We start from the raw sequence: 14754 nt of genomic DNA, 5'->3' as shown, positions 1-14754 counted from the left end.
TTTAAAGATTGATTTATTTATTTATACAAGCACTGGGTACGGTCAGAAGCGCAGGAAGGTGAGAGAATTCACCACCAGAGTGGGGAACAGAACAGGCAGACAGACGGAGGACACTGCTGAGGGGAGCAGCGGGCACAACAGGAGAGGTCTGTCGCACCATGTGTGACCCTCGCCGGTGGCTGGGGATTGAACCAGCGCTGCAGAGGCTGCGGGCAGCTTCACAGCCCAGCGCTCAACCGCTGTGCCACCAGGGGAGGTCCAATAAATAAATCTTAAAAAAAAAAAAAATCTAATAGGAGTGTTAGGACAAGAGAGTGGGGACAGTGAGGAGGAACAAATTCAAAGTCATCCCTCGTCAGCCCCCTTCGGCATCTGCTCTGAGGCACAATATGCATTTCAGTATAAGGAAGGTGCAAGGTGAACCGATGAAAGTGGCCTGCTTATACGCAACTACATAGTCAAACCTAGCACAATTTTACTCTCTCACCTCCCTCCCCACCCCCCCAAAAAAACAACCTGCTTTCTACCTAACTGGAAAAATAAACTAAGCAGAAGTAGGTATTAGCAGAGCACACATCTCCTGACTTCATTTTTGGCGGTGGCTTGGGCTGCACATTCTCCTAAACAGCTTTAAAATGCATAAAAATGTATCCTGAGAAAGTCTGCTTTTCCTAGACAGCTTTAAAATACATAAACACGTGTCCTTAGGAAGTTTGCAAAAAGAGAAAAATGTCCCTCATATAACACAAATTATGAAGCCTCTTCATGCTAAAATCTTGTACACTGAGGTTTGGCCCAGAAAAACTTAATGTTTGAAGAGTAGCTTCTTTAGAAATGATTAATTTTGATATTCCACAGGCACAAGAAGATTAATAAAAAGGAATTGAGGTTTTACAGATGAGGAAAACCAGAGCTGGCCTGAAATCCCTTATCAACAGAAGAGGTAAAATAATAAAAGGTGGGGGGGACTTTTGAAGACAATTTGCATGGATGTAAATATGCAAAAAGAGAACCCTCAACCTATGCTCTCTTTCCTACTTCGAGTTATTGGCCAGGTGGGCATCTCAACCTTCACTTCTGTCTTCTCACCTTTGCAGAGTTCATCAGAGCTAGGGAATGAAATGGAAGCACCTTGAGAAAATGTCAAACTCCTCTGAATCCATAAAATGGAATTTACCCATCGAGTCCTCTTCTCTCTCCATCTTTGATTCACAGGCTAATACAGGAGCTGCTTAAGTGCCTGATTCTTCTTGGCATTGAAAATGCATCTTGCTGCAATCCTTGAGAACCATCACCCCTGCCTAGTGATGTTTTTAGGGAAAAAAAGATCAACAGAACTATATTAAGAAATTATGCTTCCTTAAAAAGTTAAGGCTTAACACACTATTGCTCCTCAATTATTCTTGGGGGGGACAGGGGGAAGGAATCTGAATCGAATCTAATCAAGCCTCCAGATCTAACTACATGTTTATAGGAAATGCAGGGGATGGAGGACCAAAGGTAAAAGATGGTAAGAGGAATCGATCAGCTAAATCCAGGTTGTGGGCTCTTCTTCCAGCCAACTGACCTCCTATCTCCGACAAATCAACAGCATGAGGAAACAAGAGGGTTGTGGGTAAAAGGACAGTTATAGTAGAAAAGAGACTTAACAGAGAGGACAGCCAACAAAATAAAACAAAACCCAACACATTAAGTCTGTGCATAAATATTCACCACACACAAGGATGAACAGGAGAGAGCTGCACTTGAACCAATTCAATCCTAGGATTTCAGGCCAAAAGAACTAGGAACGTCCCCTCGGAAGCCTCAGGGGTCAGACCAGAATGCTTAGGTTTAAAGCTTAACTGCATAGGGCCTCCCCGGTGGCGCAGCGGTTGAGCGCTGGGTTGCGAAGCTGCCTGCAGCCTCTGCAGCCGGTTCGATCCCCGGCTGCTCCCCGGCCACCAGAGGAGGGTCCCACATGGCGCGCAGACCTCTCCTGCCGCCCGCTGCTCCCCTCAGCAGTGTACTTCGGTCCTTCTGCCTGCTCTGCTCCCCGCTCTGGCTCTGGTGAATTCTCTCACCCTCCCACACTTCTGACTGTACCCAGTGCATGTATAAACCAAACAAACAAACAAATAATAAATAAATAAATAAGACATGCCTCTAGAAAATTAAAAAAAAAAAAAAAAAAAGCTTAACTGCATAAAAGTCTCATTTCCTTAAAGCCAGCGTAATTTCGAAAATCACTTTCATATCCACTTGTAAGATCTAACTTGGGAAAATGAATAGATATTGGATTTCGTATTCTACCAAATGGTAGCAAACTTGCAAAGCTTATGAATGCTGTTTCATTCTTTGCTTGATTATTCCTAAAATGATAAGCTGAGGGCAACATTAAAAAAAAAAATCTGCTTTACTACTATAAGCAATGTCCTCTAGCCATTCCCTTTCTTTTGTATAATTTAATCTTTTAGAGTGAAGATATATCAATGGATATATTAAAAACTAAAGGCTTATTCTGCTCCTGAGAATATAAGGGTAGGAGATCTGCTAATCCACAGCCCAGGAAACAGAACCTAAAGATACAACAACAATGTCAAATTCGATGAGTTTTTAAAAAAAAAACCTCAGGAGTGTAAGGAAAGAATCACTTATTTTCTACCCTCAAGTGTTTGTTACAGTCCAGATCTCAAGACAAAGATGCATTTTTAACTTTTAACAAAAAGAGAATCGACTTTGTGTCACTTTTAATTAAAAATTGCATTATGGTAATAATTCTAATTTATGTTTTTCAATAAACACTTTTCCCATGAGCATCTGAGAGACTCCCTCCTGCTACTCCACCCTTCATTGATTTTCTACCCAAGTCTCATGGGATCCAGCGCCACATCGCATTGTTAGGGGAAGAGGACTTACCCCCCTTCACCAATTCCGACTTTAAGTTCTCTGCTGAGTATCTCTTGCTTTGATGCCTCCACGTCAGTCCCCTTTCTCTGGGAACAGGGTCATCTTTTGATTTCAGGCAACCCCTCTCTAATCCTACGCTCAGTGCCCAGGGATGAGTATGTGCCTCTAAGCCATGGCCAATCAGACCACTGCTTTCTCTAGTCACATGACCCAATCCAGGCCAATCAGAGCTTTCTCTGCATCTTTTACTGGAACAGAACCAATAGAGAGACAGTCTTCTTATAAGGATTAGGTGCCCAAAACTGAAGCTATTTCAGTTTCTCCTACTACAGGAGAGAGAGCCTGCCCAAGAAGGGAGTCATCACAGAGGACAGCGGAGACAGGAGACAGTTATACAGTGTTCTGGTGATAATGTCAGTCCTTCAATCCAGGTATGGAGTTTTAAAATACAATATAATAAGCTGCTAAGTTCCCAACTTGACTTATGCCAGTTATAACTGGGATTCTGTCATCCACTGTAGAGGCAAATTCCTGATTGACAGACCTATACTTAACCATTACCTAAAGATAACTGCGTTGTTGTTTTTTTTTCAACAAATATTAAAAACATGATAATTATAAAATGAGTACCGGACCTTTCAAAGAACCTTTGGAAGATTCTGGAAATTGCCCATGGTATTTTCACTAAAACCTGGTTTGTATTCCTTGTTTAGAAGCTTCTACAGTCACGGCTCACTTCCCATGCAGCTAATCATCAGATACTACTTCATAGGGGATGCAGACTGCGTGCTTAAATAGCCTGACAGCAACACCGTATAAATCAAGTCCTCCTGAACCAAGTTTTTCTCATCACTTGAAACGGTATACAAACCTCCTCTGACCTTTTCCCTCTCATTTCACACTCAGAGCAGAGCTAAGAGATACTTTAAATCTAGTTTCCCTTCAATAGTTTGGGGGAAAAGCAGTTCACAAAAACTGCATTTTCTAGCCCCTCCTGCTAGGAGGAACATGTCTAGGTGTGCCTTTTCTTCCTACATCCACCTATAATGATAAGAGGAACACATATTCTATGGACCACCTCATCTGATCATATACAAAAATATATGGATCTGGGGCCTCCCTGGTGGAGCAAGGGGTTAAGCACCACACTATGAAGCAATCCACAACCTCTGCAGCATGAGTTTGATCCCCGGCCGGCCAGGGAGCAACCCACATGGTGCAGCAGACCTCTCCTGACTCACCCCTCGCTCCCCTCAACAGTATGTTTTGGTCAGTCTGCCTGTTCTGACAGTTCCCCATTCTGTCTCTGGTGAATCCTTCACCCCCCGCATCTCTGGCCTGTACCCCAGCTCTTGTATGCATAAATAAATAAATTTTAAAAAAGTGTGATCCTTAAAAAAAAAGTTTGATCCACGGGTCTGATACTGGGTTCATCGGAAACCGTTTCATCTAACTCACTAGGTTTTGTATTCTCTACATTCTGGTCTCTGGCCAGAAGATGTTGCTAGCTTCACTTCAAGAATAGCTATCCCAAACCCACGCTAGATGAACCAACATTTCACAGGAAAAATGGAGCAGGATCTTTTCAGCCTGTATTTCCAAAGACCACCCCCCCTCCCAAGCCTACTCACAACACACTCTTGAAGCTAAAAATGTTTACTTTACTTCAATTATATTAAAAAGTGTCCCCCTTAATGTTCCAGGATCAAGCACAGGGCTCTTAAGACTAAGATCTCTCCAGTTTCTTTAGTTGAATAGACTATGAGTTCTAAGTAGGGGGTATGTGAGCATAATCATCTCTTCCAAAGGCCCTACCCTCACAACTGAGGTTAGGAATGCACAACAAGGTGCCCCAAGGTGAAGAAACAAAGAAAAAATAAACCTGGTAATATATCCAAAGAAATCACATTCACACTCAAGAGGTTTTGAGGCCAGAGGCATTATTAAATATCTTAAAAAGGAGAAAATTAGAATTTCCTTAACAATATTATTATTTAGAAATAAGGATACCTGAAAGGAAACAAGACCTGGAGAATACTGCAAAATGCCATGGTTTTGAAGGGATTTAAAATGTTTTCAAAAATTATTCTTCTCCAAAATTCTTAATTTTTTTAAAGATATATTTTATTTATTTATACAAGAACTGGGGTACCAGACCAGAGGTGCAGGAGGGTGAGAGAATTCACTAGAGACAGTGGGGAGCAGAATAGGTAGATGGACTGAAAACACTGCTGAGGGGAGCAGCCAGCAAGACAGGAGAGGTCTGCCTCGCCGTGTGGGTAGCTCCCTGGCCGGCCAGGAATTGAACTGGCGCTGCAGAGGCTGCGGACAGCTTCACAGCGCTGTGCTCAACCTGCTCTGCCACGGGGCGGGGGGGGGGGGGGCGGGGGGGGCAAAATTCTTAATTCTTAAACCTCTTGTAATCCATTCAAAAGTCTTAAACCTCATGCAATCCATTCAAAATTCCAATTATGAGTTTAAAAACAACTTGTTACTTTGGAGTGGTTTTAGAGTTACAGAAACAATTTTTAAGAAAATATAGGCTGTTCTCATCTACCCCACAATGTTTCCTCCATTATTAACATCTATACTAGCATGCTGCATTTGCCACAATTCATGAACCAAGACTGACCGACATTTTTGAAATTAACAAAGTTAATCTAAAACATAGCTTGAAGAATAAACAAGACATAATAGTTTTAAAAAGAAGTCCAGCACTAGGAAAATTTCCTATCAGGTAAGTAAACAGACTATAAAATTATTGCCAAAAAAAGCAGCCTGACACTTCACAAAAAGAGATTGAAATGGTCCCAAGGAATTTTATAGGGTCCAAGGAGTGATAAAGATGGTATCTGAAATTAACAAGGAAAGAATGGATTATTCAAAATGGTTTATTGTTACCATGTAAAAAGAAATCAAAGTGGAATCCAGCTGCTAAATATATTGTCAATGAATTAAATGTTTAAATGTAAAAGATAGATTAAAAAATACTAATAAAGAAGTTTTTAAAATTTTAGAATGGGAAAAATCTTCTTAGGTATGCTTTAAAAGCAAAACAAAACTATTAAGTAAAAACTAATAAATATTACTATAAAACAAAAACTAATAAATTTCAAAATTTATGACATAAAAAATACAAACCAGAGAAATTATTTGTAGTGCATATGACAAAGAGTTAATAATGACATAAAGAACTCTTGTAATCAATGTTATTACTAGGTGAACTATCCCAGCTCCTAGTTAATTTCTTCTCTCTTAATTATTCTCCAAGTAATTCACCCCATTCCATCATCCATTTTCCCCCCTCTTCTTGATCATTCTCATCAGCATACAAACATGTGGGTACTTCTAACCAAATATAAGTTTTAAAAAATAAGAAAAACATTTAAAAAGCACCTTTTTCTGACTTTCATCCCCACTGGGTTAGAATCCCATCTCTCTACTTGCTTTTACAGCAAAATTCCATGAAAGTGTTGTCTTTGCACAATGTCTCCTATGATCTTTTTTTTTTTATACAAGCACTGGGTACAGTCAGAAGCGTGGGAGGGTGAGAGAATTCACCAGAGCCAGAGCGCGGAGCAGAACAGGCAGATTGATGAAATACACTGCTGAGGGGAGCAGCGGGCAACAGGAGAGGTCTGCGTGGCCGGGGGTTGAACCGGCGCTGCAGAGGCTGCGGGCAGGTTTGCAGCCCAGCGCTCAACCACTGCACCACCAGGGGAGGCCCTCCTATGATCTTTTATAGCCATTTCTATCAGGGATTTTTACCTTTCCCTCTCATCTTTCCAGTGGCAACTATAGTCAGTAGCTTCAGTGAAGGCCTCTAGAATTTTTTCCCTGTAGATACCAATATACCCCAAATGTTTAAAAAATAGCTGCTCCAGGTGGTGAACAGTGGATGACTTTCCTCCTTTATAATATTTTGGTAGTATCTGAATATTTTAAAAATAATCAACCCATGTTACACAATCAAGGGGGGGAAGGCTTATTCATTTTGTTTTTGTCTTAGATTTATAATAACACTACATCTGGGTTGAGTGCTGGGCTGCAAACCTGCCCGCAGCCTCTGCAGCGTTGGTTCGATCTCCGGCCACCAGGGAGGATCGCACATGGCGCGCAGACCTCTCCTGCCGCCCGCTGCTCCCCTCAGCAGTGTACTTCTTTGGTCTGCCTGTTCTGCTCTCTGCTCCAGCTCTGGTAAATTTTCTCACCCTCCTGCACTTCTGACTATACCCCAGTGCGTGTATAAATAAATAAATAAATATTTTTTTGAAAAATTAAAAAAATAAAAACTCTACATCTGTGAGTTTTCTTTTTAAAAGAAGAATTAGAATAAAACAAGAATAAATGAACTTGTTCACTTATAAAAGGAAAAAGACCTATAAAATACTCAGTAGTCTTCATTTCAGAGGAATGACTTTTTATTGGTGTAGCTTTTATATCTATGTTTTTCTAGCTAGAGATTATGGTGTTTTTCTTGGGTAGATGACAGGGAGAAGGATGATGAATGATGAGCAGAGAAACTCAGAAGCACCAGACAGGATCACAGACAAGGAAGGTCCAAAATAGTTCTTGGATGCCTTCTGTTCATCCCATGTACCCCCTGCTCCCCAACACACATATACACCTTCATCAACAGAGTGGAACCCTCCTTAACCCTGTTTACCTCACTGCCCTGAGTCCACCACGCTCCTTATTTACAGGTTGCCCACCACCCCCTTCACCACCACCCTTTCTATCTTTCTTGCTGGGTGCCTTTCTCCAAATCAGAACAAACTTGCTATTTTTCCCCTATTACAAGATGAAAGTAATTCTTAGTTTTAAAATAAGGTAGTTAGGGCTTCCCTCATGGCACAAGTTGTGAAGTTTCAGCACAATGAAGCTATTGGCAGCCATTGTAGCACAAGTTCAATCCCTGACCAGGAAGCTAACCCACATGGCACAGCAGACCTCTCCTGTCTGGCCCACTGCTCCCCTCAGCAGTGTATTTTGTCAGCCTGCCTGTTCTGCTCCCCACTTTGTCTCTGATGAATCCTCTCACAATCCCCACCTGCACCTCTGACCTACACACCAACTCTTGTATGCATAAATAAATAATCTTTAAAAAATAAATAAAAATAAGGTAGTTAGAAACAGTGTGGAGATGGTAAGTCTATAAAACCTAAAATGTATTTTTAAGAAGTTGAGAATATTTTCAAAAAGTCAAGCTCTCAAAGGGTCAAAGCGCAGAATTTTGCAAAGGCCTGCAGATGTGTATTTCCTCGATTAGCTCTAAACTCGCGTGTTACAAAAAACAAAGGACACACATGTCTATGCACACATAGGAAAATATCTGAAAGTGTATGCAAAATAATATTAGCCATAGTTTCATCTGTGCTATTGGGGAGAGTTTTAATTTCCTTCCCTATATACTTGTATTGTCTAACTGCTATATAATCTACACACACTACTTACATAATGAAAAACTTAAATATATGAGTTGACTATATGCCTAAGAGCATAAAGGGTGGGGAAAAAGGGGGCGGATAAGGAGAGGGAAGAAGTAACTGGGGGTGAGACAAGGCAAAAAACAAGTGAATGCAAAATGCAAACTAAAAGAGAGGAACAGGAGACCCAGCTTGAAGTGAAAGGGTCCATCTGCATCATGCACACCCAGGAGCCCCAAGTTTTGCTCTGGTCCAATGACTGTAGCCGAGTCCCAGGCAAGACAAGAGTGCTGGGCATAAGTATAACCATTTAAAGGAGCTGTTAGGGCCTCCCTGGTGGCTCAAGGGGGTTAAGTTGCAGCACTATGAAGCCATCAGCAGCCACTGCAGCACTAGCTTGATACCAGCCAGGGAGGTGACCCACATGGCGCAGCAGACCTCTCCTGTTTTGCCCACTGCTCTCTCACACCCCTGCACCTCTGGTCTGTACCCCAGCTCTTGTACGCATAAATAGATGTCCTTAAAAAAATAAATTAAAGGAGCATTTAGCAATGTTTTGCTGAGGGTGGGGGTAGGGCCGGCAGAGTACAGGCAGGGCTGCTGGTTTTCACCGAGTTGCTTCTCTCCACCTTGGTTTTGCATTTAGCAAAACCAGAAGCCATTTAAAAGCAGGCTATCTATTTTCAAGAAGTAAATCTCCTGGACGAGTACCTTATGTTCGCACTGGAGCAGGAAGGTGCTGGGCTGTGTAGCGGAAGGCCCAGCCAGAGGACGGCTATCTCTCTTGGCACAGGTTCTCAGGGATGAGACCATGTCTAGCGGGGATTTTCTCCAGATTCGACAGCCTTGGCCCTACCAAAACGCATGGTTTTGTTTTCACCATACATCACTCATCGTGAGTCTTTCGTTTTTTCTTTCAAGCATCCACAGGTCAAATACTGTGTGTTCCCAACAGTCTGTGAACTTCTTGGACCAGCAAAGGGACATTCATTTTGCTCAGCACTCCTTTAACATTTCTATTGTGTTCAATTTCCCACTCCCCCTGCCCCAGTCCCCAGAGAATAACTTCTTCCTTGTTTTAATAACTTGGACCACAGTCAAGGTTGATGTGTTTCTCCATTTTGCAAGATATTTTCTTCAGAAGAGACAAAACAAAGGCTAACAGAGTAGCTGAGAGTTGTGACAGCCTAAGAGCATCGGCAGCCATTGTGAGCGCACAGACAACGCTTTTACAGAAATAAAAAGCAGACAGCGCCAGGCACCAAAAACAGAACTATTCATCTAGGTGGGTTAATGCTTAGATTCCTCAGTAATTTTCTCTCCCTGTGACCCATTTAAAAAAATCTAATTTCATTTGTGTCTGGGTGAGAGTCAGGGTTAAGAAAGTGGGTTCATAAAGTATCTCCTCTTGGGGGCCTCCCCGGTGGCGCGGAGGTTGAGCGCTGGGTTGCGAAGCTGCCCACAGCCTCTGCAATGCCGGTTCGATCCCCGGCTGCTCCCCGGTCACCAGAGGAGGGTCCCACACGGCGCGCAGACCTCTCCTGCCACCCGCTGCTCCCCTCAGCAGTGTACTTCGGTCCTTCTGCCTGCTCTGCTCCCCGCTCTGGCTCTGGTGAATTCTCTCAATCTCCCGCGCTTCTGACTGTACCCAGTGCTTAAATAAATAAATAAATAAAAATAAATCTTTAAAAAAAAAAAAGTATCTCCTCTTGGACTTCAATTGAAGTTCAACAGTCTTCTGTTTAGGGTCATAAAAGTGATTCTGGGGCCTCCCTGGTGACACAAGGGGTTAAGCACAGCACTGCGAAGCTATCTGCAGCCTCAGCAGCACGAGTTCGATCCCCCCAGCCAACCAGGGAGCAACCCACATGGCACAGCAGACCTCTCCTCAGCAGTGTATTTCAATCAGTCTGCTTGTTCTGTTCCCCAATCTGTCTCTGGTGAACCCTCTCACCCTGCCTCCTACCGTACCTCTGGCCTGTACCCCAGTTCTTGTATGCATACATAAATAAATCTTTTTTAAAAAGTGATTCTGATTCCTATGGACATGCAGAGATTAGAACATGCGTAGAGTAAGAGGAAGGAGTAAATGGGTGGCAAGCGCACCCCTGTGATATTATGTTTTCACCTTGATTTCTGAAAATCCTGTCCCACCCACGACAAAAGCACTGCTCCTTGATGCTTCATATGGCTTTTCTTTTTCAAAAAGTAACATCTTCAAGGAAAGATGACATCAACAAATGCTTTATGAGGGTTAGTCTGAAGTACACCGTCTTTTGCTGAAAAATTAAGAATGCCTTATTTTTATGAGTGATGTGGGAATTATTTCTTTTTTCTCTAAAACATGAATCAAGCCTCCGGTTTTCCTGTTACAGATCTACCTTGTCACCACGGTTATTCTCACCATCAATTTCAAATAGTGTCAAGACACTGGTTATGGATTGAAGCAAAAAGAAAGTTATTTACCTTTCTTCATAGAGTGTCTTTTCTCAAATGGATTTTCTGTATTAATATGCCATGTGCTTTCTTTTAAAAAAAAGATTTATTTATTTATGCACACAAGAAATGGAGTACAGGCCAGAGGAGTACAGGCCAGTGGTGGGGGAGGGTGGTGAGAGGATTCACCAGAGACAGAGTGGGGAGCAGAACAGGCGGATCTACTGAAATACACTGCTGACGAGAGCAGCAGGCAAGACAGGAAAGGTCTGCAGCGCCATGTGAGTAGCTCCCTGGCCAGCCAGGGATAGAACTCCTGCTGCAGTGGCTGTGGATAGCTTCCTTTCTGTGCTTATTAACCCCTTGCATCACCAGGGAGGCCCTACATGCCATGTGTTTTCATGCAATGAGAAAAAAAAGTAAATCCAGTAGCACAGAATAGGGCACCTCCCCAGACTGTGTCTCCCCTGGGGAAAAGCCAACATTTCAACTGGTGTTACAGATTCAGCTGAATCCAGCTTTCTGCTGTTCAGGAGCTTGGAGGAAAGAAGTAATAGGAGTCACTATTTTTAAGAGCTTAAAGAAAGGCAATCTGTGGGTAAGGACACATCAGCGGGCTGTAAAATGAACCCATACGTAACAACCAGCATTTCAAAAATGACATGGAATAGACTAGAAACCATCAGCACACACAGCAGCAGCAGCGGTAGGTAATGTTCTGTGCAAATTTGTGCATATGCATGTTATGTGTGCGTGTGTGTGCAAAAGTGTGTATATTGGGTCCCAGTGTAAAAAACATTTCTAACTGTGGTCACAGCCTAGAAAGCTTAAGAATCTCTCATCGAGGGCTCAGATTCTAAAGAAAGAAGTGGATTCCAAGACAGCAGGGCCACTAACTGTGCAAACGTGAGTAGGTAGCTTCAAGATGGTCCTGATCATAGTATTGGAGATCATAGTATTGGAGAATCATAGTATTGTTTTAAGATCAGGAAAGGATACATACATAAAGCCCCGCTCCCAGGGCCCAATAACAGCAATCAAACTTAGATAAATATTCCGTCCACAACGGAAGCCTTTTAGTTAACTTACAGTATGTGCTAAAAGGGTACATCCACAATTATGATTTTTGATCTTCAAAGAGTTGCTCTTCTGTAAAAGTACTTATTGGGACTATTTGATTCTTTTTTTTAATACAGGTTTCTGAATAAAGTACTCAAAAACTATATTTTGACTGCAGAAATCTTTTTCTGAAATGTAAGTCCCAGTAAAAACCCTTCTAATTTTTTTTTCTTATACTGGGCAGAACAAAACAAATTATTCACATTTCATCCTTACAACAGAGCTACTGTCTCCCCAGCACATGACTAATATTACATATCTAAAGACTTTTAAAGGTAACAAAATTATCTCGATTATAGAAAGACCCAGATTCAAACACATGCCAAGATTCCTCATCTGTAGTTTTTGCAATCAAGCAAACCAACAAACCCTGTACTCCAGCATAAAACAAAATGAACACAATTGTGTTTGGTCTATTAGTCCCACTTAATTTGGGGAGAGTTACTGAATTCTGAGTAGAGGCAAGAGTAGAAAAGGGAAGGACTTGAAAAGAAAGAGTAGAACCAAGAAGCCAAGAAACGTAAGACAAGTTGAGAGCAAGTAGAAAGATAGAACACTGACAGAGATTTTCAGCAGCGCCCTGGACGGAGAGAAAATTCAGATCAACAGAAAGATTTCTACTTTCATGTTAAGAGAAAGGACATGACAATGTGGATAAAATAGGAGAAAAAGAACAACAGTTGTGGAGAGAAGGAGCTAACAGTAAATCTCGGGAGATGGAAAACTGCTCTGGTGGTCACTGAAGGGTAGTCAAAAAATCAGGACTGAGCCAAGACAAGAAAGAAGGAAGATAAGAGGGACTGGTCCTAGGGTTTAAGTAGAGAAAACAAAAACAAAATAAACAGCTACAGAAATGTCCCAGGGCGTGGGCCCAAAGTTGGGGAAGGTGCAGATGGTTAGGAATGAAAGTCTTTGCAAAAAATATGGCCATAGACTTGAGGCAAAAATTAAGTTCCCTCTGAGAGATTTCAAGGTAAACTGAGAAAAGGCAAGTTAAATATGACCGAAATATTTGACTGATCCAATGTAAACATATGCCAGCCGCAGAGTTGGTATTTTGTGAAACATTCATGAGGAAATGAGCAGAGTTCCCACCACAGTATTGTAAAAATTACTCCTCATGTCCATGAGAATTTTGACCACCTCCCATTTCCACTCACAGCGCATCAATGAAAAATGAGAAAAGTTAGAGAGGTAAAAGAGAGAGAGGAGAGAGAGGTTCTTCCCACCCCAGGGCACCAACTGCTACCCTGACGACCCACTGTCACTCCTAACTCCTGGATGGCCCCAGGCACCAGTCAACCAGGCCTACGTCATCTGCTTTGCCATCAGTGCATTGTCCACTCACTTGCTCTGCCCTTCTGTCCATTTCACTGAGCTGGAGCTCCCAGTAGCAACTCTAGAAGAGAAGAAGAGGTGGGAATGGGGAGCATGCATGGCTCTAGCAAGCCACCCCAATCCCAGAATCCAATGAGAAGCCACTAAATACACAGAGACGTGAAGTTAGTTGCCTAGTCAAGAGTGATGGACTAAGTCCCCAATTCCAGTGAGGTGATGACAGGTTGGAAGGCCATGGGGAGGCTGGAGAGAGCTGGGACCTTAGAATCAGATCTGGACTAGGAATCCCAGCTCTACCACTGAATACAATGTGAACTTGGGAAGTTACTTAATGTTCTGAGCCTGATTTACTTATCTGTAAAATGGGGTAAAGCAAGGCATAGGTATCAAGAGGTTGTTAGGAAAACTAGACAAGGTGACTTCTGAAGATGAGTTCTCTTACTAAACGTTGAAAGCAGGTCTCATTTGCTTTCCTTTTTTTTCATACTCAGATGCAAAGAATCGCCTCTACCTATATTTGATTGCTGTGTTCTCCCTATTGTGCCTGTAAATCAAGTGTGAAGAAAACCTGGTGTGAGCAGGTCTTACTCTGGATCATGCAAATTATCACCCACTCAAATATGAATTTGGATCCTGGACTTTGTAAACTTGGAAGCATTTCTTGATAAGATAATGTAATGGTTAACATCTGTGATATCACTAGCAAGACACAAACGTTAAATGAGGCTGAATGGACACAACTCTAAAGAAATCTGAAACATTCAAGAAAGGCAGTATCCCCAACTCCCCCTGTTCCATACAAAAACACCCCCTATTTATAGCCTTGAAAATGCAATACTGACCACAACCCACCCAATGGAGGAAGAAAACATCTTAATTCTGAGTGACATGCCTATTCTTCTAAAACCATGTTCTCTTCATAAGTTGCAAGCACCTTTAAAATGGTTCCAACAGGTGTGAGTTACTGTTTAAGGGCAACGTAATAAAGAAGACCTTACCCTTTTAATGTGGCTCCCAAGTTCATCTGATTCCAGGTCATGCATTCAAGCTGGGAGGTCATTTGGTATAAATTGTCACTGTTAGAAAAACACCCAGAGTTAGAAACACATAACTACAAAACAACAACAAAAAAATGCAATTGTTTTTCCAAAAAGCAATGGAGTATTAGCTTTTTTTTTTTTTTATACAGTGAAGCTTTCACATTTTTCAGAATGACAGAATATGTGAGTCTGAAAGGATTTTCATTTCATCCCACTGATCTGCAGTTCTTCACTTCACACACAGCAGAAAGGATGTGAGAGTAATTTGGAAGCCTGAAAAAAAACCTTAGTATAGCAAACATTGAAATTTCTAAAGAGGTATTAAACCTTTGAGGGGAAGAGGCTAAAGGGAGTGAAACTTTGAAAGGCAACACAGGCTGGATAACTCAACATTAAAGTTAAAAGCCTGGAGCTGAAAGTAAAAAGACAGCAGATTAATTATTCGTGAAAAGGCCATTAAGTTGTTTTAATCAAAAGGATAAGTATCATGTGGATTATGAGGGCCT

The 14754-nt window shown here is 41.9% G+C and overlaps 1 protein-coding gene across 7 annotated transcripts in view; it reads right to left on the bottom strand.

Moving 5' to 3' along the window:
• The window catches only part of WT1 (WT1 transcription factor), a 44989-nt gene that overhangs the window by 17484 nt on the left and 12751 nt on the right, over positions 1 to 14754 (bottom strand). For 6 of the 7 annotated variants that reach the window (XM_054699293.1, XM_054699294.1, XM_037522515.2 and 3 more), the window contains exons 4-5: positions 14207 to 14284; positions 13219 to 13269 (exon numbers count right to left, since the gene is read on the bottom strand). In XM_054699293.1, coding sequence (XP_054555268.1) covers positions 13219 to 13269; positions 14207 to 14284 — 129 coding nt within the window. The remainder of the gene's footprint in view (positions 1 to 13218; positions 13270 to 14206; positions 14285 to 14754) is intronic. The other variant, XM_037522514.2, reaches the window with a different exon arrangement.

Source organism: Talpa occidentalis, unplaced genomic scaffold (genome assembly GCF_014898055.3).
Source record: "Talpa occidentalis isolate TD23 unplaced genomic scaffold, MPIMG_talOcc4v2.1 talOcc4.3, whole genome shotgun sequence".
Classification (NCBI taxonomy): Eukaryota; Metazoa; Chordata; class Mammalia; order Eulipotyphla; family Talpidae; genus Talpa; species Talpa occidentalis.
The sequence above is the reverse complement of the archived record's forward strand: the minus strand, read 5'-3'. Positions and strand labels throughout refer to the sequence as shown.